Source organism: Gambusia affinis, linkage group LG16 (assembly GCF_019740435.1).
Source record: "Gambusia affinis linkage group LG16, SWU_Gaff_1.0, whole genome shotgun sequence".
Taxonomy (NCBI): Eukaryota; Metazoa; Chordata; class Actinopteri; order Cyprinodontiformes; family Poeciliidae; genus Gambusia; species Gambusia affinis.
In genome coordinates, this window is record NC_057883.1 from 7,472,472 (window position 1) to 7,496,824 (window position 24,353).

The 24,353-nt window shown below is 39.2% G+C and overlaps 2 protein-coding genes across 2 annotated transcripts; both read right to left on the bottom strand.

Annotated features, from left to right (window-relative positions):
- Positions 1 to 5,658: 5,658 nt before the first annotated feature.
- On the bottom strand, positions 5,659 to 8,348 carry nkx2.1 (NK2 homeobox 1). Its single transcript, XM_044142504.1, has 2 exons — positions 7,724 to 8,348; positions 5,659 to 6,997 (listed from the first exon to the last, which is right to left on the bottom strand). The coding sequence occupies exons 1-2, from the start codon at positions 8,088 to 8,090 to the stop codon at positions 6,288 to 6,290; spliced, it is 1,077 nt and encodes a 358-aa protein (XP_043998439.1). The 5' UTR covers positions 8,091 to 8,348; the 3' UTR covers positions 5,659 to 6,287.
- A 7,763-nt stretch (positions 8,349 to 16,111) lies between these two features.
- nkx2.9 (NK2 transcription factor related, locus 9 (Drosophila)) lies at positions 16,112 to 17,396 on the bottom strand. Its single transcript, XM_044143144.1, has 2 exons — positions 17,018 to 17,396; positions 16,112 to 16,915 (listed from the first exon to the last, which is right to left on the bottom strand). The coding sequence occupies exons 1-2, from the start codon at positions 17,178 to 17,180 to the stop codon at positions 16,326 to 16,328; spliced, it is 753 nt and encodes a 250-aa protein (XP_043999079.1). The 5' UTR covers positions 17,181 to 17,396; the 3' UTR covers positions 16,112 to 16,325.
- Positions 17,397 to 24,353: the final 6,957 nt, after the last annotated feature.

Below are 24,353 nucleotides of genomic sequence, written 5' to 3' on the forward strand. Positions count from 1 at the left end.
CTTTCAAAAGATGTCAGGCAGATTATTATTATTATTATTATATTATTTATTCAAATTTTTTTTTTTCCAACAGTCGTTTCCTTTTACTGCATAGCATTGGTCACGTTTTTTCTACAAACAATGATTACTTCCAAAAATGTTGCCATTATTGCAAATACCCACTTTCACAATCCACCATTGTTGGCTTCAAGTTCCTGAAGCGTATTTAGTTTAAGTGTCTTGCTTTTGAATGGGGTTGTTTTTTTGTTTTGTTTTTTTGCTGTTTTTTTTTTCTTAAAAGAACCAAACATAAATATTCAGAAATAAAACTGCAACTACAATGGCTAATCACAGCCAAATGTGTTCATAATGCACCGGAGGCAACTTAAATTGTTAGTTTGATTAAAGCTCGGTCACATGTATGTGTGGGGAACATTACCTCTTATATAAATGTAAAATAACAACTAATTTGTTCAAAAAAATGTTTTTAAACTGAAATCTCAGACACTATATTAGTTTAAATCAACTTCCTCAGTAGACCACATCTGTGGCTGTGTTCTGCTTTTCTTCTACTTGTTTATTCTTGAACTTTGCTCTATGATGATGACAACATTCTGCTCTTATACTTATTAATAAAGTTCATATAGCAAACTTAGAGGAGCATTGTCTTATTCTGTCACCAAAAAAACCTAATTTTAAAAATTTCAATCTGACTCATGGTTGAAAGTTAATGCTTGACTTTAATAATAATTCAATATGTGTGCAGGAGGTAGCATCATATTATAAGCGCTATTTTGCTGCAAAGAGGACTAATACACTTAACAAAATAGGTGACACCGCGAAAGAGGAAAACTATCCGGAAATATTGAAGCAGCATCCCAAGACGTCAACTGAGGAGTTAAAACTTGGACTCAAACAGGTCTTCCAAATAAGCAATGATCCGAATCACACCGCTAAATTAGTGACAAAACGGCCTGAGGACAAACAAAATGATGGTTTGGAGAGGCCACCACAAATACCTGATCAAGAAACCTGTACAACAGAACTGAAGAAGGCGTTTGACAAACTGGACTGAGTTCCAGTCATTCTGCTGGAGGAATGAGCCAAAATCCCTGCAAACTGTGGTGGCAGAGGAAGTTTTATGGGAGAACAACGAAATGCAGTTCCACAAAAAGTGTTAAGGTTGGATTTGAAAATGTTGTTCTGTTCTCTTTTTGTTTTGACATTAAGTGAAATTGGTTTAAAAACAACAAACAAACAAACAAATAAAACACCTAACTGACCTAAAACATAAAAAAAAAAGTTTTGTCAGATTTAATATCAAATCTGTGACGTGTGTCTTATGACTTCATCATGGTTTTATATTTTTCCAACTTTCGTGAATCAGTAATTTCTCTAGATCATCAAACGGGGATGGAAAGCAAAAATCATATACAGTATAGAACTCCATCTGACGGAGAAGTTCAGTTGTTCTCAGAGAGGAATCCGACGTTTTCCAACTCGCCATGTAAAAATCAGAGTGAGAAATACAAATGAGAAGATTTTCTATTTTCCAAGGCTGATAATGAAGTCCATTTAGTCTCGCGATTGACAAAAAAAGAACTGATAGTCAAATTTGTGCTGTTTCTTCTTCTTTCCTTTTTTTTTTTTGTAGCCGGGCAGTATTATCGAAATGAAGTAAAATTGCACCCAGTACCAGGAGAGGGAGAAAGAAAGAAAAAAAAATTGTCAAAAGAAACAAAGCCAAGTGAACACCTAAGATCTAAAAATGTGTTTTGTTCATCACAGGGAGGGGAGAGAGAGAGAACAGACTCCACTCAGCGAGCCCTGAATGCTGCATTTCATGCCTGCAACAATTATGCTGAAAGGTCAAGTATTACAGCATCTTGTGCTCCGCTTTGCATGCAAAGTATTTCAGTTCGCAAATGACCCTCGTTTGCGCTCTTTGCACAATGGCTTGAAGAAGCAGATAAACGCAGGACAATTAAAGATTTTTTTTCCTTCTTTCTTTCTTTTCTGCCGGCTAAAGCTCACAATAACGTTTTGCCGAAAAGGGAGTGATTGCAGTTTGCTGTGTAATTGTCCCATTTGAAATGCGCATGAGTGCTTGGGCCTGCTGCAATAAAATGTTTCGGAACTTTCATTTAAAAAAGAAAAGAAAGGGAAGAGGCAGAAAGTGTGAATGCGTTCAAAGAAGGAAGTGAGTCATTTTTTTATGACGTCCAAAAAAAAAAACAACAACAAAAAGAAAATAAATGTGTTAGGAAGCATTTAAAAAGCAGACAAACAGCGTGTTGGAGAGTGCAACCTTTCTACTTTTGTGCTCTGTTTTTTCTTCCCCCCTCCGTAATTAATTTGTTGTTCAGCACCATGGACAGCCCCCGGCTGGACCGTCTCGCTTTTCATGAGAAACCAAACCAAACCAAACAACGACACAATTAAGATGTAAACGCAAGTAAACTCTTAAAAGTATAATAAATGTCACATCTAAAGAGAAAATAAATTAGGTTTCATAAAGGCTAAAAATGTGAAATCGCAAACAACTAACCATAGCTTTTAAATAAATAAATAAATAAATAAAATACTCTAAGCCTCTTTTTAAGTCTCAGATGTTTGTCCAAGTCACGACTATAAAAGTTTGTCATTTAAAAAGAGAAACTTTTCATTATGTCCATTATTTATGGACATAAAAAAAAAAATCTCTCACGTTTTGTACATGATCTATTGTTTTTTTCATTTGGAACATTTCGATCCGTAACTAGTGTCATTGATAGGATTTTCTATCATATATATAATCCATCGAACATATGTAGGTATCATATCTTTTAGATACAACAACACCACTAATAATAATAATAATAATAATAATAATAATAATAATAATAATAATAATAATAATAATAATAATAATAATAATAATAATAATAATAATAATTCAGAAATAGAGTCTTTTTCATTTTACAATCTGCTTTCACTTGTTTTTTTTCTCTTTTTTTAATCCTTGAACTATCAACTCGTTCATTCTTAACTTTTGCTTTTTAAGATGCACACACACACACACACACACACACACACACACACACACAAACGCGCGCGCGCGCGTTTCATATCCCGTCAAACCAGGCTCCACTCCCCACTCCGGCTCAGAGGGAACCCGCTTGCTAAAGAGGCGAATAAAATTCACCAGCTATCCGCTAACTCAAATATGATTACCTTGAGATTAGAGACTAATTGCTCGGGGTTCATGGAGGCAGCCCACCATAAAGCCAGGAGGACTCGGGGAGCCGCGCTGTGGGGCTTTCCACAAAGGAGCGCGATGAGAGCGCGCACGCTTCCAACAAGTCATTCTCGACAGCTACAAGCCGCGCACAAAGACCACACACCGCGCCAAAGACATGCTAATGTAATCCCAAAGTTCTCACTTCTCTCCACGAACAAAACGCGCTCTGAAAAATACCTAATAGAAGACAGTTTCTGATGCTGGGCTGGAGGATTTGAACTCAAAGGCCTTCTGGAAGGGCTTTTTCATTCTTTCTTTTTCTTTTTTCTTTTTTTTTTTTTTTACTATTATTATTATTATTTCGCGCGGGAGGCCTCAAACTGAGACCGCTTTAGGAATAAAAAGTGACAGAGAGACGTTGCGAACATGCAGTCGTGTGCGTGGGTATGCCGTGGAAATGCCAACTCCTCAGTAATAACTGTGGAGGGAGGAAGTATCACTTTCGAGAGCTGTGCGTAAAAACGCTGCATTAAAAAACAAAAAACAGCCATCTTAAATATGCTTTAAAACTCAGTGGATTATGTGTTCTACTGCTAATAAAGAAACAAACAAACAAACAAACAAACAAACAAACAAATAAATAAATAAATAAATAAATAAATAAATAAATAAATAAATAAATAAATAAATAAATAAATATTAATGGGTTGTCCATTAAGCAGGATAACAGTCTACACAGTATCGATGACAGTTAACAGTTACACACTGATGTCGACAATAGAAAGGTTCAGTAACTTGAAGCTATTACTAATTTTGAACTAATTGTTTGGTAATGCTCAGAGTGAGAATGTCAAGAGATACAAATACATATACATGTGCATAAGTAATAAGTCGGTTCGTCATTCCGCAGCAACACAAACTTCCTGCTGAGGAAAACATTTAGTAAACATTGGATTCATGAAGTTTTAGAAACTTTTTCGTCTGGCTCTCCTTTGTTTTTCCAAATAATGATCAGAGGCGGCTCGAGCAGCAGCAGAATTCCAGTTCATAATAATAATAATAATAATAATAATAATAATAATAATAATAATAATAATAATAATAATAATAATAATAATAATAATAATAATAATAATAATAAATAGCACCAAATAAATTGCGAGGCAACATCATTTCTCTCAGTTTTGTGTCCACAACACAACACGTCTATGCCAACTTAATAAAAGTCAGAAATATGTCCCAATTGTTTTGGATTTATTGATGAGTTTCCAGCTACATTCTCCATAGAATCTCACTTCAGAACAGACAAAAGCAGCAAATATCACTCACCTACTGACATAAACTGTAATTGCTAACATAATTGCTAAAATATGTTTTTTATGATGAATTTAATCCTAAATAATCTTACATTCAAATAGTTTTTTTAAAATTATTATTGTATGTATTTAAATTTGAAACTTTTGGATCAATTTTCTAGCTAACATATAAAGTGCTTATTGGGCCCCCCTCCTGACATCGGGGGGCCCCAAACCAGCAGCTTGACTCACTTATGTCTTATGACGCCTCTGAACGTGATCGTCCTAATTTTTTATCCTCGTTGTGACCTCACTGCACACACCTGTGCAGAAGAGTCCTAGTTAAAGGCCTGGTTTAACGTGAATATATTAAATCCAATTGAGAACACAGTCAGCCACGACTCCGGTTCATTATCGAGACCGTGGAATATGGGCCACATCGAAACTGAGCTTAAAATCCAAAATAATAATAATAATAATAATAATAATAATAATAATAATAATAATAATAATAATAATAATAATAATAATAATAATAATAATAATAATAATAATAATAATAATAATATTTAGGATCGAGTTTGTTGCTGAATCTCAAACCCATCGCCCGTCCCTTTCAGCTCCCTGATTGATTATCGATGGAGCAGCTGATAGAGGCTCGCGCCCGTCATTCGAGAAGAATTCCGCGTGCTGTTTGGTCAGGGATTTCATCGATAAGCTGCCCTTTGAGCAGGGCTCGTGTTTGATGTGGAGCTCCGAGAGACCTCGCCTCTGTGACTCAGTGAACACATATCCAGGGGAAAAAAATGAGCAAAGAAACAACAACAAAAAAAAAGCATGTAAATATTACAAAGGCGCTTGTTCTGCGGTGCACGCGCGCAACCCAATGATTCATAAAAAATAAAATAAAAAAGAGAGCGAAAGAAAGAAAAAGTACGTCACAAAAAAGAGAAGAAAAATCCAACTCGATTTTCATCACTTTGTTCCGATTTGTTTTGGGAAATGAATTTTAAAAAAAAAAGAAGAAAAGACGTTCTTAATACTGCGACAAAACCAATAATGATAATAATATTCTACTATGTTTTTTTTTCTTCTTCAACCTAATTACTCTCATAATGCAACAACGCGTCGTGCGAACATATTTCACAAAAAGAATAGCTTAGCTGTCTCGTTTCCATAATTTATTAATAGGACTGTTTTTTGTAGTAAGTCAAATATCTATATAAGTTACAAAGAAATAAAACGTACAAATACCGGGGGAAACCACAACAAACCAGCAATAGCGTCAAAAAAGTTTGTACAACAAAGAGCTAGAATTCAAACCTTTTACAGAAATGTACACGCTAGACCTACGGCTCACATTAAATTCTATTAGAAAGCAGAGGCGTATTGGGTTTCACTGCAGTCCAGTCGTGTGTGCGTGTGTGTGTGTGTGTGTGTGCGTGTGGGTGTGTGTGTGTGTGTGTGTGTGTGTGTGTGTGTGTGTGTGTGTGTGTGTGCGCGCGTCCCTGCTCAGGGTCAGGTGTCCCCCAACTATCAGTCTACCGCAACGATCTTCTTTTGTCTCTTTATATAATTTACATAAATAAATCCCAGGACGTTCACATCCACATGGGAAAAGTTTCTTCCACATGAGTTTCCTTGTAGAATAAAAAGATGCACCGAGGGTTTTTCTTTCATCTTCTTCTTCGTCTTCTTCTCTTTTTTTGTGTGTTCAAATGCGTGCATGTGTGCTGCGACCTGCCTCTCTTTTTCACGGCGGAGGGAATTCGAACCACAGCCGCTGCGTCTCGTCACCACGTCCTGCCGTACAACAGGGCCGAGCACTGTAAGGCCGAGCCGTACTCCGCTCCGGGGGAGTTCAGGTGGGAGAGGCCGGCCACCTGGCTCTGCAGAGACGGCGGGCTGGAGGAGTGCTGCGCCAAGTCCGGGGAGTGACCCGTGCTGCCCACCTGCTGGCTCTGGTGCTGCCCGAGCCCGGACGCGTTGTTGGACATGATCATGACGTTGCCTCCCTGTTGGTGGTGCGTTTGCGCCGAGGACGTGGGCGTGTGGCCGCTGCCTTGACACGGCTTGCCGTCTTTCACCAACACCGGCACGGCCACCCTCCGCGGGGATTGCTGCTGCTGCTGCTGCTGCTGTTGCTGCTGCTGCTGCTGTTGCTGCTGGCAGGAGCCGCTTTCCTGCTGCATCTGCTGCTGGGACACTTTGTCTTTGGCCTGCCTCTTCATCTTGTAGCGGTGGTTTTGGAACCAGATCTTCACCTGGGTCGGCGTGAGGTGGATCATGCTCGCCAGGTGCTCCCTCTCCGGCGCCGACAGGTACTTCTGCTGCTTGAAGCGGCGCTCCAGCTCGTAGACCTGCGCCTGGGAGAAAAGCACCCGCCGTTTTCTCCTCGGGGCGCTGGACAGGGAGCCCATGCCTTTGCCCACGTCTGCCAAGGAGCTGAGGCTGCCCATGCTGCCCATGTTCATGCCCGACGAGGAGCCCATGAAGCGAGAGACTGACAAAAAGAGAAGATTTTCTGTTTTTTATTTTTGAACTTGAATTAAACACAGTTTAATTTGAACGAGTAAAATAAAATAACAAAAGAAAGAAAAGATATTAACGTAAAGTTGTAATTGCGTTTAATTCGTAAGTTAAGATGTTTCACACAAATTCCCGCGATCAAATCTGTAAACAATTAGTTTTACCCGATGATATTTCTTTTAGTGAATAAAAGCGATCAGGTTCATTTTAGATAAAATAGAAATAAATCGAAATAACAGCTTTCACCCCCTGTTGGCCACCAGGACGCTGAACAATAGTGCGGCCATCCACGATCCATTTTAATGTTGCACTTTAGTCATATTTCCTTAACACGATAAATAAATATCTTTTTTAAATAATTGTTTACAGGGTTTTCACGTTTCATGACATTTGCTACGGCCATAGGTTTAGTTTCGTTCCGCCAAACTGCAGCGCGACAACAATTCGTTCGTGTATTTTTAAAGCCCGAGTGGAAATCTTTTATGTGCTCCAGAAGCCGCGCTCAAGTGGGGAGGTAAAAAATTTTACAGATGAATGCAATGAACTTGGGAAGGGAAAGAAAATAAACAATCTTAACTGTCTGGCTGAGGATTAGATGTTTAGACTATATCTGATTCGCCGCACAGAATAAACCAGAGAGTGAAAAATGACGTTTGAAACACGCAGAGAGCCTCGCTGAGGTCGGGATCTGGATACTCACTGGTGGAGAAGCGCGGGTCCGGGTTGGCTCCGTACCAGCCGGTGGCCGTGGCGCTGCCTCTCATCCCGTCCTGGTACGCCGGCAGCTCGCCCATGTTGCCCAGGTTGCCGTTGCAGTAGCCCCCCATGGCGGTGTGTGACAGCTGGGAGACACCCGCCGCAGTCATGTGGTAAGCCGCTGACACAGTCCCGTTGTGGCCCATGTGGTGCTGCTGCATCGCCGCCTGAGAGACCTGCGGCTGCCGGTAAGAAGCGAGAGGTGCCCCCAAGTTGTTATTCTCCATACTTACTTTCTTATAGCTCTCCTCAAGGGGACTCAAGATATCGGAAACAGAAAAAGGAGTCGTATGCTTAGGGCTCATCGACATTGTTCTGTGGCTTGGAGAGGGAGAAATTAGAAGGCAAGGCAATCTCTCCTTCTCTTCTCTCTCCCCCTTCTCTTCTCTCCTCTTTTTTTTTTTTTTTTTTTTGGCCAAAGCCCCTCTGGTTCCTGTTGTCTCAACGTCGATCCTGGTAGATGAACACGTAGGAGAGCGCCTCAAGTCGCGCCTTTAATTGGATCGAGTGGGGAGCTCGGTGCTGGCTTTGGTTTGTTTTAGCCGGGTGCCAGGTTTAAGGCTACCATCAGAGGCGGGGCATCCGCAACAATACAAAAAAAAAAAAAAAAAAAAAAAAAAAAAAAAAAAAACTGCCTCCGAGCGTAATTTCACTTAGAAGACATGTGCTCCCCTCCCACTAACAATAACATAAGCGCCGCCGCACATGATGATAAACGCTCATCCCCGGCGCTGCTGCCGCCGCTGCTGCCGCGGGGCGGTGTCCGGGCGCGCGGCTTCTGCATGGCGGAGTAAGCGACTCGCCGCTGTCTGCTTCCTGACCACAATGCACTTTATTAACTGTAGTGATGTTTACGAGGGCCTCTTGAAGGAAGGAGGCCTATATGGACTTGAGAGTTGGAGAACCACTCCTCGGTTGAACTACTGACTTTTAATGGCCATGAGAGGCCTCCAGTGATTGCAGGATTGTTTGTGTTATGCCTTATCGTACTCAGACATGCAAAAGTGCACTTGCGGGGAGGGGAGAGAAAAAAAAAAACGCCAGATACTGATAAGTAAATAAATACACATCCGCGCGTTAAGTGGCTGCGTAAATGATTAACCCCCCTAGTTTTTTTTTCTTTTTTTCCCCCTTTTTTCCTCCCCACGTTTCATGTCATTGGACGAAAACAGCGTGTTACCTAAATTCAGATGAACATCCTCGTAAAAAGAGAGGGGAGAAAAATCTAGTCTGGCGGAAGGAGAGGCTCTTCTGTGAAGTTAACGGTGTTCAAGTAGCTACTTTCCCTGCAGCACAAGTCCAGGTAACCCTCAGTTGCATCTTGCCTTAATGCTCAAGGAGCGATTACAGTTTAACCCAATCACCTTAAATTGTTTTTGTTTTTGTTTTTTTACAGAGTCATCGAAAAGGATCTGGGCTTTTTCCGGATGTTATCTGAAAGTTATTATTATTATTATTATTATCATTATTATTATTATTATTATTATTATTATTATTATTATTATTATTATTATTATTATTATTATTATTATTATTATTATTATTATTATTGTTGTTGTTGTTGTTGTTGTTGTTGTTGTTGTTGTTGTTGTTTTGTAGTTGTAAGATGTGTGTGTATTTTTATTTATTAATTTATTTTTTAAACATTTACAGGATTTAACTTGTGTGGTGGAATATTGCATCAGTTATATCTTGGAAGAGATTTAAAAATGGCACCCCATGAAAAAGACATCTTCATTATTTTATGTGTTATTTTCAATAGTGTTTTTGAAAGGAAGTTTGGAGGACATCAATAAGTAAAAAAAAAAAAAAAAAAAAAAAAAAGAAAGAAAGAAGGAAGGTATCATTTTAGCTTAAAGGTACCATACCCTTGTGTATTTTTATTTTTCACTACTAAATGTAGACAGACAATTTTTTATATGGTTTTCACTAAATTCAAAGTTTTAAAATCACACATGGTAAACAAGCAAACAAACAAACAAAACCTGTGTTTGGGTTGACCTCACAAAAACTGAATTGTCAGTTTGTATTAGTAAACAATGTGATGGACGAATAACTTGTCAGTTTCCGACATGCTATAGCATTTAAGTTACATTTGAAAAATACAAATACTTGTATACTCAAAAGAACTATACCTTCTGTGATGTCATCAAGAGGCTGGAGAAAGACTTTCTAAAGGAGACGTTTCATTGACTAAATAATGATTTTTAACAAAATAAACTGAAAACGGATAATCACGTTTCGCTCTGTTGATGACAAACTACATCCAAAGCAAATAGAAATAAGCTCACTGAAAAGTCTGGCTAATTGCTTTAAACTTCATTAATGGCTAATAATCTTTATTTTGGTGGCAAATTCTGCCAGAACATCTTAATTAGAATTTAACTGGAGATGTTTGGAAAACTGAAGAGGTTTTATTAGCTGTTATTGTTATTCTTTTTTTTTCTTTTTTTTTTTTTGCAGTGTCCAGCACAAAATAGTTATGTTTATATACTGTAGATTTTACATAAAAGAGCTTACTCAATAAAGATTAATTACTGTTAAGACTTGCTAAGAAAGCTATGGAGTGAGAAGTAAAGTAAAGAAAGTAAAGAAACTTCAACAAGCTCTGCTTCCTACACTATTAAATTGCATTTTGGACTGTAGTAAATAAACATTAGAAGTCAAGAAATGTCCTATTGCTTTTGTTGGAGCAAAAGGCTAATGTTTGTTTCCAGTTTTTGCTTATTTAGCAACAATGCTAATGTCAAACCTGCTAAAAGATAACTTCTTCTTACACTACAAAAATGACTTTTGGAGCGCAGCTAAACACCATTGCACAAGTTGCTGTCAGTAAGTTTTATTTGTTTGAACAATAATTTAATCTTGTATCCTTTTGTAGCTAGCGTGGTGACGAAGCTATGAATTAGCTAGTAAGGCGAGCTCATTCAGCGCGATGCAGTCCGTAAAGAACGGTACGTGAGCTAACCTGTGCTTTACCTTTTAGAATAGATTTTTTTTTTTAAATGTGGTATTATTTTACTATGTACTTTTTGTTGTAGTTGATATTTGTTTGATTTTAAATCGGGACAACCACCCTGATACACAATTGAAAATTTTAAAGATATTTATTTGGCTTATTTTTTTACATTTTGATTATTGGAATTTGCCATATATGTTTGTATTTTTACTGTTACACTTGCACTATTTTCTGATCAATCTTATAAGAATGCTGGAAGCTAAGTTTAAAAACATAGAACTGTAAATTCACTGTAAAGTCTAGTTGTTTGCGCACTTTCATCAGGCGCTATTTTTGCCCCATTAATTTAGCATTTTATTATCCATCATGTTCTGCTCCTGAATCCTACATTTTTATTGTTGAGCTACATACAGTATGACGGTTTATAGCTCTAAAATTCAATTGTTAAAGATTTTTTTAAAAACGACATGTAATAAAGCAAACAAACGAAAAAAAATAAGAGAAAAAAATTTGGAATATTTGGATTTTGTGAAGCCTTTTATCCAGAAGTCAATCCCAGCAGCAGCATCATAACTTTTCCCAGCTTCCCCCAGAGTCTGCTGCTCCATCCACCTCAGACAGGAGCACAGCGTCTTCTGCTGGCAGCCTCTCTCTGCAGACACCGGTTAACTCCTAAGTAATGACCAGTCTTTGCATCTTTTTTATTTTTTATTTTTTGTTATTAAAAATTTCATCTCACAAAAAGAAGCGAACAACACGCAGCTCTAAAACTGTACGCAGAGTCAGAATCAGTGAGTGTGCCGCCTGCAGTGACATTTTAGTTTGATGCGCATTGCGCTGCATGTCTTCCAACTGCATGCTTATTCCTGTCATGTTGCTCCAATATAAACAGCCAAATCCCATGCGCATCTGTAATGAAGCAACACTATCGTGTAGTTACAAAGCTCATGGCTGCACATATTGTTTTGCATCGCAACAACTAACTGCCTAACCCGCAGGCCACAATAACAGCGAGCAAATGAAATTACAGCATCTTCATACATCCACGCTAAAGCTTGCATATGCATTCCTTAATTAAAGTCTTCTGCAAGACATTCTTAATCATCTAAATCAGTACCTTTCACCCCCCTCTCTTCCCCCGCTCTACCACGCGCTCATTACGGCCAATTAGCGGCAATTAGTCCAAATGTTCCCGCTAATTTCTGGAAATAATGAGAACACTAAGAAAGTGGCGGATGTGAGCCTACGGAGCCTTTGTTATTGAGGCCACACGCTGTAGTTGCTCAGCTGATTGGTACATGATATTAACTCCCCCCAGGAGAGAGAAACTAAACGTCAGGAGTTGAAATGAACAAGAAGTGGTCCTTTATTGTTACTATTATTTATTATTTAAGATCAATACATTCTTTTAAATTGTTGTAGGGTCAAGATTCACGTTGAACACTTTAAAATGTAGCTATTGTGTCTCTAATGTAAATATTGAACAGGTGGATAGTTTTAAGCATATGATATTTAATCAAAATTAGAGTTTTATGGCCAAAATTGTAAAACTATCTCTATTATCTTTATTGAAATGTTGTCTTTATTTTCAATAGACAATATTTGTTCCACTTTATAGAAACACAAAGGGCGGTTTTAAGAAAAAAAAAATTAATTTTCATATTGAACTAAACCTCTTCGGTGGATTTGAGTGGCCGAAAAATCTTTTTCAAAACCTCCATGTCAGCATTTTCACCATCCTGCCTCAGAGCCTTTGAGCAAATGCTCATGCGTCACGCAGTCACGATTATGTCATTATTTGGAGGGCCTGATTCTGCAGCAGGGACACTTTTTAGAGCAACTCGGGGATTTTTTTCTATATATATATTTTTGGGTGAAACGCACCACCTTGTGGATCAGTAAGTCTCTTCACCATGTTGAGCTGCAGCAGATTTTCAGTGTTCTACAGTGTTTCATAGTGAGTGTTATTCCGCCATCTAGCGGAGAGTTTGGTGACAAACAGTCAACAATGAAATCACGTTTGAAAGGTTCTTAACCAATCGTATCATGAAAGTTCGGACTTTCACTAAATTAACAACTTCATCCATAATCCAGCCCACATACACACATGGGTCCCATCACCTCCTCACCGCAAACAACACATTTCTGAACCAGAGTTTTCAGAAGTAGGACAGAAAGAAAGTGTCTGCAGCACATCTGCAGGCATTGATGTGGTTTAGGCCAGTAAAGAAGAAAGGTCTGGTCATTTGTTTTTGTTTATGTATTTATGGATACAGGCTAAGGCTTCTTCACTTTGACGATGACTAGTGGATCCATAATGGTTTGTTTGTTGTGAGAAATCCTTTTAAAATTCAAAATATTACGATTGAATATTCCGATTGTAAAAAAAGCCCATCAGCTTGTTTTTACGAAAACCCCTTTAATTAGTCTTAAACGGTGAAGTTGTCGCAGACACCAAATAATGACCAAATATTGCTCATTTGAAGAAACAGAACAGACTCAGCTAGAGGACGCACGTGGAAACATCAGAAACATTCTGGGAGAGGAGAATCTGAGGAGAGTGATTGCTGGCACCTGGATCAGGTGAGTATGATTAGCAGAATGTAATGCAGCTGGTTGGAGACATAAACATACAAACTGATGGAAATGGGAAATGTTACAGCAAAAATACAGGAGGGAAATTATTGGAAGCAGGAAACAGACAATATCAGCGTCAATGTCATTTTCATTTTTGTAAAGCACTTTGAAAAAAGCTATTAACTGCACCAAAGTGCTGTCCAGTATTCTTAAAACCACACTAGCTAACAATGATTATAACAATAAAACACACAACATAGACTAGAAGCCACCATAACAAACTCATAATCCAACTTCTCTTTGCCACTGTTCAAAGAGGGAAAGACGAGAGCATGTGCCATTTATTTAAGTCAGATGTCTGTTTGGGATTGAGTCATGCTACACTCGCCTGAATCTATAGCAGAAAATAACATGTGAGACAATTCACATCAAACATTTATTTACCGTTTTAAATAACTTTCGGTCCATGTCGGTGACTGTGAAGGGAGCTGCACACGTAGACGTTTGAATTTGAAGGTCAGTTTCTCTGGGTTTGCACCGATCTTACCCCGAAGCGTTATTTCCAACTGGAAACTAAAATCTAAACAACCTTTTAAAGGTAACATTTTAAGGCTTAGCCTAGCGTTTCTGAAAATGAATCTGTACCTACATTAAGACATAAACCTTAAAATGCGGGTGTTCAGGTAACACCAGCAGCCCAATCGGCAAAAGGAAGCACAAAATATCATAATTAAGAGATATAGCAGAATTAAGCTCCTAAACAAACAACAAAAAAAGGATTCAACTGTATTCAACCTGAAAATCTAATCTAAAAATATATCTTTTCTCTAACCCTGACGGTTAGTAATCAAAATTTTATAAACAAATTATGTGGCACCACTTCGCCCAGCGCTCTCAGTGGCCCAGTTTACGTGCATCTCTTAACTTTCCTCGGGGCCCCCGCGGCAGGCCAGCGAGTAAAAACTATAGGATGGGCAGACCAATACGAGCCCGTCCCATTCAGACAATTCTTCTGACGAACTTAAAAAAACCAATGGCAACCTCTAAAAGCCTGTCTTTGTCACCCTTAAACCCCAGAGATGCTCTAAAACACCATTGTGCGGTTAAAGCTCATAAATTTGTCGCAGGGACTGATTAAACATCACGAGAATTGAAACACTAAAGATTTTGTCTCGGTCCCCTTTGGTGGAGGTACAATGGTCCATTCAGGGGAAGACACCCGCACAAAGGGAGCGTTTAAGGGGAGATGCTGCGAGCAGAGGGGTTCGACCAGTCCCCTCCATATGTGAGGCAAGGTGGCCCCAGCGATGGGGACAAAGGGCCAGGTGACAGGGACGATGAGCTGCGGGGTCACAGGACGAGCAAACAACATTATAGGGGGCGTGGAAGCGAACGCCCCCCCAGGAAATGACATGATTTTAAACACAGAGGTTTAAAATCATGTCATTTTAATATCATTATTATTATTATTTATCATTATTTCAGGCCGACCATCAGAGTGGTCACGCTTCCTTGAGAACGTTTCATCTCAGCTCTGCTTGTTTCATAGTTTGCCTAAAGTCCGAGTCGTCCGAAAGCGTCAAAATGCAGCCACGTTTTTCTGACCTCATGCAACGAGTTCTCCAGGTGGGAGTCAAAACGATGGAAATTCAAGCTTTCGCCGAACAAATGCGACTCAACGCTGTAGGGCATCCAGACCTGCCGTGCCATTTGTGAAACACTCAAGGACAGGACATGTAAACGAAACAAACAACAAACAAACAAAAACAATAGTAATTACATGTAAACAGACACATTTACAAAGAAAAAAAAACAAAAGGAAAAGTGACATAGATATGTGGAGTAAATAGTACGATATACGCCATCATCTTTGAAAGCCACAACTGCTCCAAACGTACTAACATTTCCGGAATAGTGCTGATGCACTTTCATCAGAATAACAAAACTTAACTGAGCAAAGCAGAAGCAGCTCCTGGTTCCAGACGTGGTGCTGTGATAAAAGAGGCCCGTTATTCTCAGGCTTGACCAGATCCAGTTCTTTAAGACGAGATGTTTGCTCAGCTTTTGGCTGCATAATTAGGTTTATTCGTTTTCTTTTTTTCTTTTTTTTTACATCATAAAAGCTTCTTAGATCACTCTTAATTTATCATTCTGTTTGGACAATATACACATCCACATATACACATATGTGTAGATTAAACAAGTACAGGTTGAGTATTTTTGAGACGTGCATTCTCTTCCCTTTAGCATACAAATCAATTCTGGACAGAATGAAAAATGTTCCAAAGAGACAAACTGTCTTCCAAAACTTCCTTCATATTTATGTAGAAACTTCAATAAGTTCTACATAAATAGAACTTATTTATTTACGGTTAAGTAAATGTATCCGTAATATATTTTATATGTTATAATTACACATATTTGCATGTATATTATAACATATAGACATCTATTTGCCCTAAATGTATCCAGTCAGTAGATCGTAAAATGTTTTAAAATGACACAAAATTTCCCAAACCAATGTGCAGCTAGAGTTCACATGTGAAATAAACACATTACTCTAAAAACGTATTAATCCAAAATAAGTGATTTTATTTATAATTGTTTTGCATAAACAGCTTAAACTTTACAGAAAGTCTTCAGGAAGACAAAGAAAAAAAAATGCACATTTTCTTTTTTTAAAATTGAGACTAAAGGTTGATTTTCTTACAATACACATCCCTATCTACCGGAATGAAAACTAAAGTTATTCACACAAATAATTAAAAGATAAAAAAAAAAAAAAAACCGGGAAAGTAAATTACACAAATGAATTATCACTTTTAAAAAAACGTCCTACAAGCTGCACCAAGAATCAGCTGTACAAAATCAAAAACATAAAAAAAATTGTGCAAAACATTCTTCGCTCTAAAGTGTGAATCTAAACGTTTGAGTAGCTCAGAAATGTGGAAAACATTTAGACAACATTTGATGCCATTCTAAATGAGTTTGTGCATTCATATGAGGATCTTCATTTGAGAGGGGCAAAGGGGGCCGAGTCGCTCCAAAAGTCCCTCCAGGCGAATCTGGAGGCCGCCGAGGCTGGAAAGTGCTGCTGGTACCGGGACGGAAGCGATGCGAGGGAGGGATGCTGGAGAGGAGGGAAGGCTAAAGGTAATTGGACGGCTTGAGGATGAGGATGCGCGGGAGAGGTCAGGCAGCTGGCTTTGTCCGCCTCAATGAAGCAGGTGTGGAAGGGTTTCCCGTCCCGGACCAGAATCGGAACGACCACCCTGCGCAGCAGCGGCGGCTGCGGAATGTCCGCGTCCGGCGGCAGCGCGCCTTCCGCCCGGCCTCTCTTCATCTTGTAGCGGTGGTTCTGAAACCAGATCTTCACCTGGGTCGGAGTGAGGCTGAGGAGCCGGGCCAGCTGCTCCCTCTCCGGCCCGGACAGGTAGCGCTGCTGGCGGAAGCGCCTCTCCAGCTCCAAGGTCTGGGCTTTGGAGAACAGGACGCGGCGCTTCTTGCTCTTCTTGATCCTCTCAACCGGCTCCAAGTCCAGGGACGCGTCGTCCGGTTTGGTTGAGTCGGGGGATGGTTCGAAACCGCCCTCATCCGAAGCTGGACGGAAAACAGGAAGAAATATATACATATAGGCGCAATCCTTTATATTTTGCTCTTTTAGGAAATGCATTTTTGCAAGTATATAAACCAACAACTCACACATGCAGGGGCTCCGATCGCACTCCACCCAGGAGGTGTAGGGCGAGCTGGAGGAGCAGGAGGAGTAAACCGAGGAGGACCGCGGCGCAGCCTCCGCATCCTGCTCAGGCAGGTCCAGGATGCTCCTGACGGAAAAACTGAACCTGCTCGGCGCACCAGTCATCGCGTAGCACTCAGTGACAATCCGAGGTTTGTTTCCTTCTTTCCCTCTCTCTCTTCTTCTTCTTCTTCTTTTTTTTTATTAAAAGGAACCGAGTCCTCAAAGTAAACCTCTCCCACTTTGCTGCGACGTGTCAAAAAACGGCGATCCGCGCGTCGAGCTCAGTGTTTACACAAACCGCACTCTCCATGCGCCGCTCGCTTATAAAGCCTCACTCCTCCGTTCACTACCTGAATGGTTGGAGTGCTGTCACCAATGACGGCTGAGTGTGGACTTTGACAAAAGAAAGAGAGAGAGAGAGAGAGAGAGAGAGAGAGAGAGAGAGAGAGAGAGAGAGGGAGAAGAAAAACTCAACAAAGAGCCAAGGAAACACTCGTCATCATTACAGATTCGTCCCGTATCGTCCAACTGAGGAACAGATAATGGTGATTGTTGGAGCTGAATCACGTCTTGGGTGGTAACTGACAACAGAGCCTGTCCCATCATCAGCCCCTCCACCCTCGTCCACCCCTCAGTGCTCCCCCCCTCCTTCTCCCGCCTGCTCTTGTCCAAACAACGTGTCCAATATTTGCATACAAAGTGAGCAATTAGCGTGATGCCCGCGGAGTTGGTTTAACTAATGCGCCACTAATGTGCGGATCGCTTACAGGCGTGAGAAGTTTATAGAGCTTTATGAGCGGTGGAGGATTCCCAAACATTCCAACAGGATGCGCTCTCTGTGTTTTTTTTCCCTCGGATAATATATGACTTCTTCCGGTCATAAGATGCGAGGATTAAACGGTTCTTTTAATAGTCGTTGTGCTGAAGAGGCCTACAAGTTGGAGGCCGTGAAATACTTTGAAATAATCCGCAAAACTCATTTGCTCTGCCTTCCCTCCGGTTGCAGGATGTATTTTTAAGTATGTTACAATTCATTGCCTTTATTCAGCCTAGGAAAAAAACATGTGGAATTTATTTATTTATTTTTTGTTTTAAAAAACAACAACAAAAAAACTTTGTTGTGCACTGAAAAAAAATCCCCCAAAACTTTTCGAATTTATGCAACAGTGAAGAAACTGAAGAAAAATGCTTAAAATCGAATTTGTTTTTAAGATAATTTTACTCAAATCCCTTAAATGAATCAATTTGTATTTTGATTAAAAAATTGGGATGTAGCCGTACAAAAAAAGAAAAAAGAAAAAAAGAAATCAGTTTAAAGCAGCATTATTTTTCATTTCCCCAGACTTTTAAAAATATTAATTTAAGATCGTAAATCCCAGATTGGTCAATATCAATGTATCCTTTCACAAACCACACAGGATCACAGCGGGAGTCAATACCACACTATGAATTAGCCGGGTTCTTGTTGGCTGCAGAATCAGGACTATCATCTCATTCTGTCACAAAGTACTCTTCTTTGTCCTCCATGTTAATAAACAATAAATAAAAAAATAAGAATTAATTTCCAATTAACTAATGAGGGTTGTTTGTTTGTTTGTTTTTTTTTTTTAAATTAAAGCTTGGTAGCATGCTAGTTTTGGCATTGCTAAGCTATTAGAAGCAGGAAACAAATAAGTTTTAGCTCCAGCTCAGAAGTCTCCCCAAACAAAGTAGACATTTTAATCAATGTCTACTTTGATTAAAATGGGATATTACTGATTATACAACACTTCTGCCCTCCTGGACTCAACAGAGAAAGTGAGAATAGCTAGCTAAGCTGGCTTAATCTAAATGTTAAGCTATTTTTTGCTAAACCGAAGCAATTAATTTAAAAAAAAAATCAAAAATCATTAACATTATAGCCTATATAGAAAGTAGCAGGCTTGATTAAAGTTCATTCAATTTTATTAGCTAAGACTTAATGACCTCCAAAGTAAATTTGTGTATCGCATGCAACTTTTAACTGAAAAGAAATGTAGCCTATACGTAAAATTTGACGTCATTCTATGGTTCTTTCAGCTCGGACAGTCTGTGGCTCCCTTGAACTGGACTTTTTAAAGTTTTATCTGACCTGAATACAATTTTAAAAAGTTATAAACGAGGCTAGTTTATTTCTTCTAAGCTGTGGTAAGATTTGAAACACTATTAAACATCAACAGACGTCTGGGTTTTTTTTAGACGTGCTTTATGTCTTTCACTTTTTAGCAGTGCTTAAACGTCTTTTCAACAAAACTTTGCCCGAGAAGTAGCCCAACACCGCTGCTCTTTAATCTGTTGAACGCAGGAGCCTACATAACAATGACAGTCTATGAAATAATCGATGCTGTCTTATTCATATCTTGCGACGTGTCACTTTAAGTTCCAGTCAGTCCACTTTCCTCTCCTTGCAGTGATTGATCACTCCAAGCAAGATTTAATTAGTAGGCAAAACAAATCATGAACAATGAATCACTCTGCCAGCGCATAACACACACACAAAAAATGCATATTCCCTATTAATTATTTTTCTCTGTTTTCACTAATGTTTTTCTGAAAAATAAAATAAAATAAAAAAGAAATCATGATTTCAAGTGAACCAAATAAGATATAAGTTCACCGAACAATGTTTTTTTTTTTTTTTTTTTTTTGTGACGCGTAAGTTTCTTTCCTCCTTCGCTCATATCGAGCCTCGTCCTCTCCAGCGAGGTGCAGCCGTGAGGGCCGAGGAGGAGAGTGGTGGTGGTGGACCTGCCTCCCCGGGGCGTCCTGGGTGGTCGGGCGAGAAATAGGGTGGGGGGGGAGAGACGGGGAGATGGCGGGGGAGCAACACCAATACATGCCAACCAGAGGAGGGGAACAAAGGAGGAAAATGTAGCCCCGCGTCCGAGACCCGTTGGAAGCATTTGTTCCAGTCAAGATTTTGCATTTGTTCAGTCCGGCTATAATGGCTGATTGACGCCCCGACACAATGTGCTTTAACTTCACGGGATAAATCTGAGCTTGTTCTGTGTTGTCATGGTTTTCAATGGAGCTCAATGGGATCTGGGACACTATCTACTGCTCCGCGTCTCCTGCCGCCCGTGTCTATGGGCCGGAGCAATATTACATGTGTGATTAAGGTCGTATTAAATTCCCTTTAGATTTCAAAGCTCAGCAAAGTCGGCATCTTTTTTTCCAAACTGCTTGAATATAATCTTCATCTCTGCCTTTGCTGCTATTCTGCATACATTACAATGTGAATCAATCAAACAAAAATCGATTTAAAAACAACAACAAAATTACGGAAATATTATTAGACTAATTCTATTATGCTTACACTATAAAAATGAATTTTGGACACCATTAAACATTAGATATTGAAACTATTATCTGTTCAAATTGAAAAAGATTTGGTGTTGGGACAGGAAGCATATGTGTATCCAAATTTAGGTGATAATGCTCAAGTTAAGCTAGCTTGTTTGTGCTGCTAAACAAGCTAGAAAGTGGTGCACCTTAAACCCCGTGGTTTAATTTTAGCTGTGGTTGTCAGGGAAACTGCGTGTGTTCCACTTTGTAGCAATAGATTTAGAAAGTTTATTACTTTTCCAGAAATATTTTATGCCTTAATCCCAAATAATTACCATTTTTGTTCCCTCTGAAAGTAGAACAAACCATAAGAAAAAAAAAATATTTTAATAGTTATAGCTAGACAAGAATTCTTTAAATTCTAATTACAAATAACTTGTTGAAACCTATCCAGACAAAATACATAGAATTTCATACAGCATTGCTATTTTTTTTTTTTTTACAATGTACCTTATGGTTGGCAAATACAGTAGCTACCTCCTGGTCTGCTGAAGTGGATTGCTTACAGAGGCCACTCGATTGGAGAGCGAAAACACGCAAAAAGCAAAGAAGAAGTCATGTCCAAAGAGCGGGAATTTCTCTTTCCACAATGACCCAGCAGCCCCCTTAATCTATTTAACACCCACAAGCTTCAGCCGGAGTGGGCACTCTGCCGCTTCCAAGAGCCCTCCACTGCCAAATATTTACTCTGTTGTTCAGCTCTCCATTCCCAATCCCTCCTCGGCCAAAAAGGCAGATTTTTCTCACACGGTCCCCGGAGTCTTGCTGCGGGAAATGCTCTGTCATTTTGAAATTGTACAAAACCAAACGTGGAAAGAAGAGGCACAGATCGTGTGAAAAAGGTTTTAGTTTTTGAATGTATACTGCTCCAATCAAAACTATTGATAACTGTTTGCCTCCCACCTAGGATGATGGATGTGCACAGCAGGTTTCACATTGATGAGAAGGTTTTCGTTGCGCTCACTTAAACATTTACGTTAAACTTTATAGACAAAGTCATTAGCTGAAGGTGCACTACAAAAATAAAGTTTGTTTTAAATATTAGGCTGGTTTTAGATCTGATGGTCCATTTTTACTGGAAACAAATCCCGTCTTAACATTTCTAGGCTATGTGAAAATGTTTGCTCAGTCAAGTGTTATTCTAATTAGCTTAGCCAGAGCGCTAATGCTAAAGTCAATGGGAAGATGAGCTTCTTCACCCTCAGAGTCACATCTTAGCTGCGGTTGCCATGGGAAAGGTTTACATGTGACCTAGATTGAGTTTTAAAAGTTCTGACCTAAATTACCAGACCACCTTTGTTTTTGTTGGTTTTCCTTAACATTGAAAATAAACCAGACGTCTTTATGAAAGAAACACTGAAAGGTGCTTGTTAGTCATGATTCTCCTACCCAGCAAAGATTATGATAAGGACGATCCTCTGCATCCTGAAAACTTGTTTAATGCAAGTAGTTGTAAAATTGTATCCTTACTAATCTAGAAGATTTTTTTTATGTACAGTACAGACCAAAAGTTTGAACACACAGTTGTGTCCAAACGTTTGGTCTGTACTGTACATTAAGAAAGATGATGCCATTATCCGTACATGGCCTTATTCTGTTGGGAATGACCCGTTGATTGGGCAAATGCAACAAGATCAATCAAGAAATGTCATCTGCCATATCCACCAAAACTGATTTATTTATTGGACTAACCTTTTTTTTTATAGCAGTATGGATTACTGAAGGAAGCTACAGTAAAACGTGGGACATTTTTCCGAGAAAATTTCCTTTACATTCAAAGTGAATAAAAACAAACTCATAACGTTTCTGATCAGATTTCAGAAACCTACCTCTGTGTATATTTGCTGTTTTTTTGAGGCCAGACAATCAACTCAGATAATATCAATAGTAAAAGCCTCTGTGTTTTCTATAACCTAGTTGTTTTATAGCTTTAAATGTCCTTTTAAGAACCCAGTATCAGACCTCTCACTATAATCGCATTTATTTATTTTATCTTACTTTGCTTTGGCTGTAAATTTAATCCAGCTCATTTGAATCAAGGTTCCCTCCCGGTGCTTTCTATTCTTTCCCTCGAGTGTCTGACCTTCGCATGGTGGCTACTGAGTGCCGACGATGCACAGATTATTCAGCAGCGCTTTATCCCAGTCCGAGGGCGCATCCATCACCTAAAGAGCCACAATGCCTCCTCTGTTGGTCGTCAGCATACTGCGGCGCCTCAGTGCAGCATCTCGCTCCAGCAGCTGCACCTGCCACTGATGCCCTCTGCCCTCTCCGTCTCCTGTAAATCTACCATTAGCATTTTGGGAAAAGGCGGGGTGGTGAGCAGTGTAGTTGTGGTGGGGGGTGATTGGATAATTACTTGGCTGCCACATCACTCTCTCTCTCTCTCTCTCTCTCTCTCTCTCTCTGTGGTAAACTGGAGTCTGCTTGACCGTGCAGCAGCTGCATGTTGGTGCAAGTCAAAAAGTCAGGTTTGTTTAAGCGCTGCAGAAGAACACAAGACGGCCTATGTGAGTCCGCAGTATTTTTTTTTTCTCTTCTTCTTCTCCCCTCTGTTCAGTTCCTCTCCAGAACTAAAATAAAAAATAATTTAAAAATTAAAATAAAAAACAGGAGCGCAAGTTAGTTGAACGATTTTCGCTTTGATTGGATCGTATGTTTAGTGTTTCCTTTTGGAGGGAGGGTGAATGTGTCTGCCGGATTTGCATTTCTAAAGATCAAAAAAAAAATGTGCCTATCCTTAAAAGGTTGAGTTAAATTGGAAAAACAAAAACTGTGAGCATCAGTTTTTAACTATTGGGCCCAACAACTCAATTGATTAGCTGTAGTTTTGACATAAATATTGATCTTTTTTTGCAGCCTCTAAGTGGTTTTCTTCTGGGATCGCCCTGCATTTCTCTGTCCCTCTTTAACAACCTAATTCCCACTCCGTGATTCTTCATCAAATATACTTTGTCCTCTCAATAACGCAGCCTAAAGAAGGACTTTTTATTCCCTCTTTCAACAAAATCCTCTTTGTCTTTCTTCCATAAAGATCTGATTTGTGAGGTACATGACTAATAGCTGTTCTATTGGCAGATTTTACCGCCTGCAGCTGCTCCAGAGAGATCAAGCGGTTTTCTGTCAGCTTACCTAAACTTCTAACGTAGTTATTCCTAAATAACTATCGCGGTGTTCCTTGATCATCGTGATGCTATTTATCCCTTAATATTTTCTAACAAAGTTAAGGGAATCTCTTCACACAACAGCTGCATTTATACTGGTGCTGAATTACCCACGGCTGGACTCTATCTACTAATTAGGCAACATCAGATGGCAACTGGATTTTTTATTACAGTTCATTAGAGTAAAGTGGTGTGAATAGAAATACATACCACGCTTTTCAGTACTGCTATTTAGTTGTTGGTCAATCACACACACACACACACACACACACACACACACAAACTCAGTAAAATACATTGAGGTGTGTGGTTGTAAACGTTCAAGGGGTGTGAATACTTTTGCAGGGCACTATTATTAAACTGTCTGCAGTGAGACCACAGGAAGATGGAGAGAGAAATTTAATTTTTATTTAAGTGGTTATGTTCCAAACACAACCTGGTGTGTGAAAAAAAAAAAAAAAATTATTAAATAAAAAATTTAATCCAGCACCAAAACTCCTTTACTCCGAGCTATTTGTCATACTTTGTCGCCCCCTACAGGACAAATATTTAGAGCTCCTCTCCTACAGCGCCATTATTTTAGAACCACGTTGTTAGGAAGAAGTAAAAATAAAATCCTATATGGTATTCTATGTCAGTGTCCAGTCAAACCCAATAATTGATCAGACCTGATTACAAATATCTGCATAATGTTTGAACTTCCTTTTCCCTGTGGAGCCTGACGTGCAAATAACAGTGAAAAACACATAGTGGTAAAAGTATATTTTGA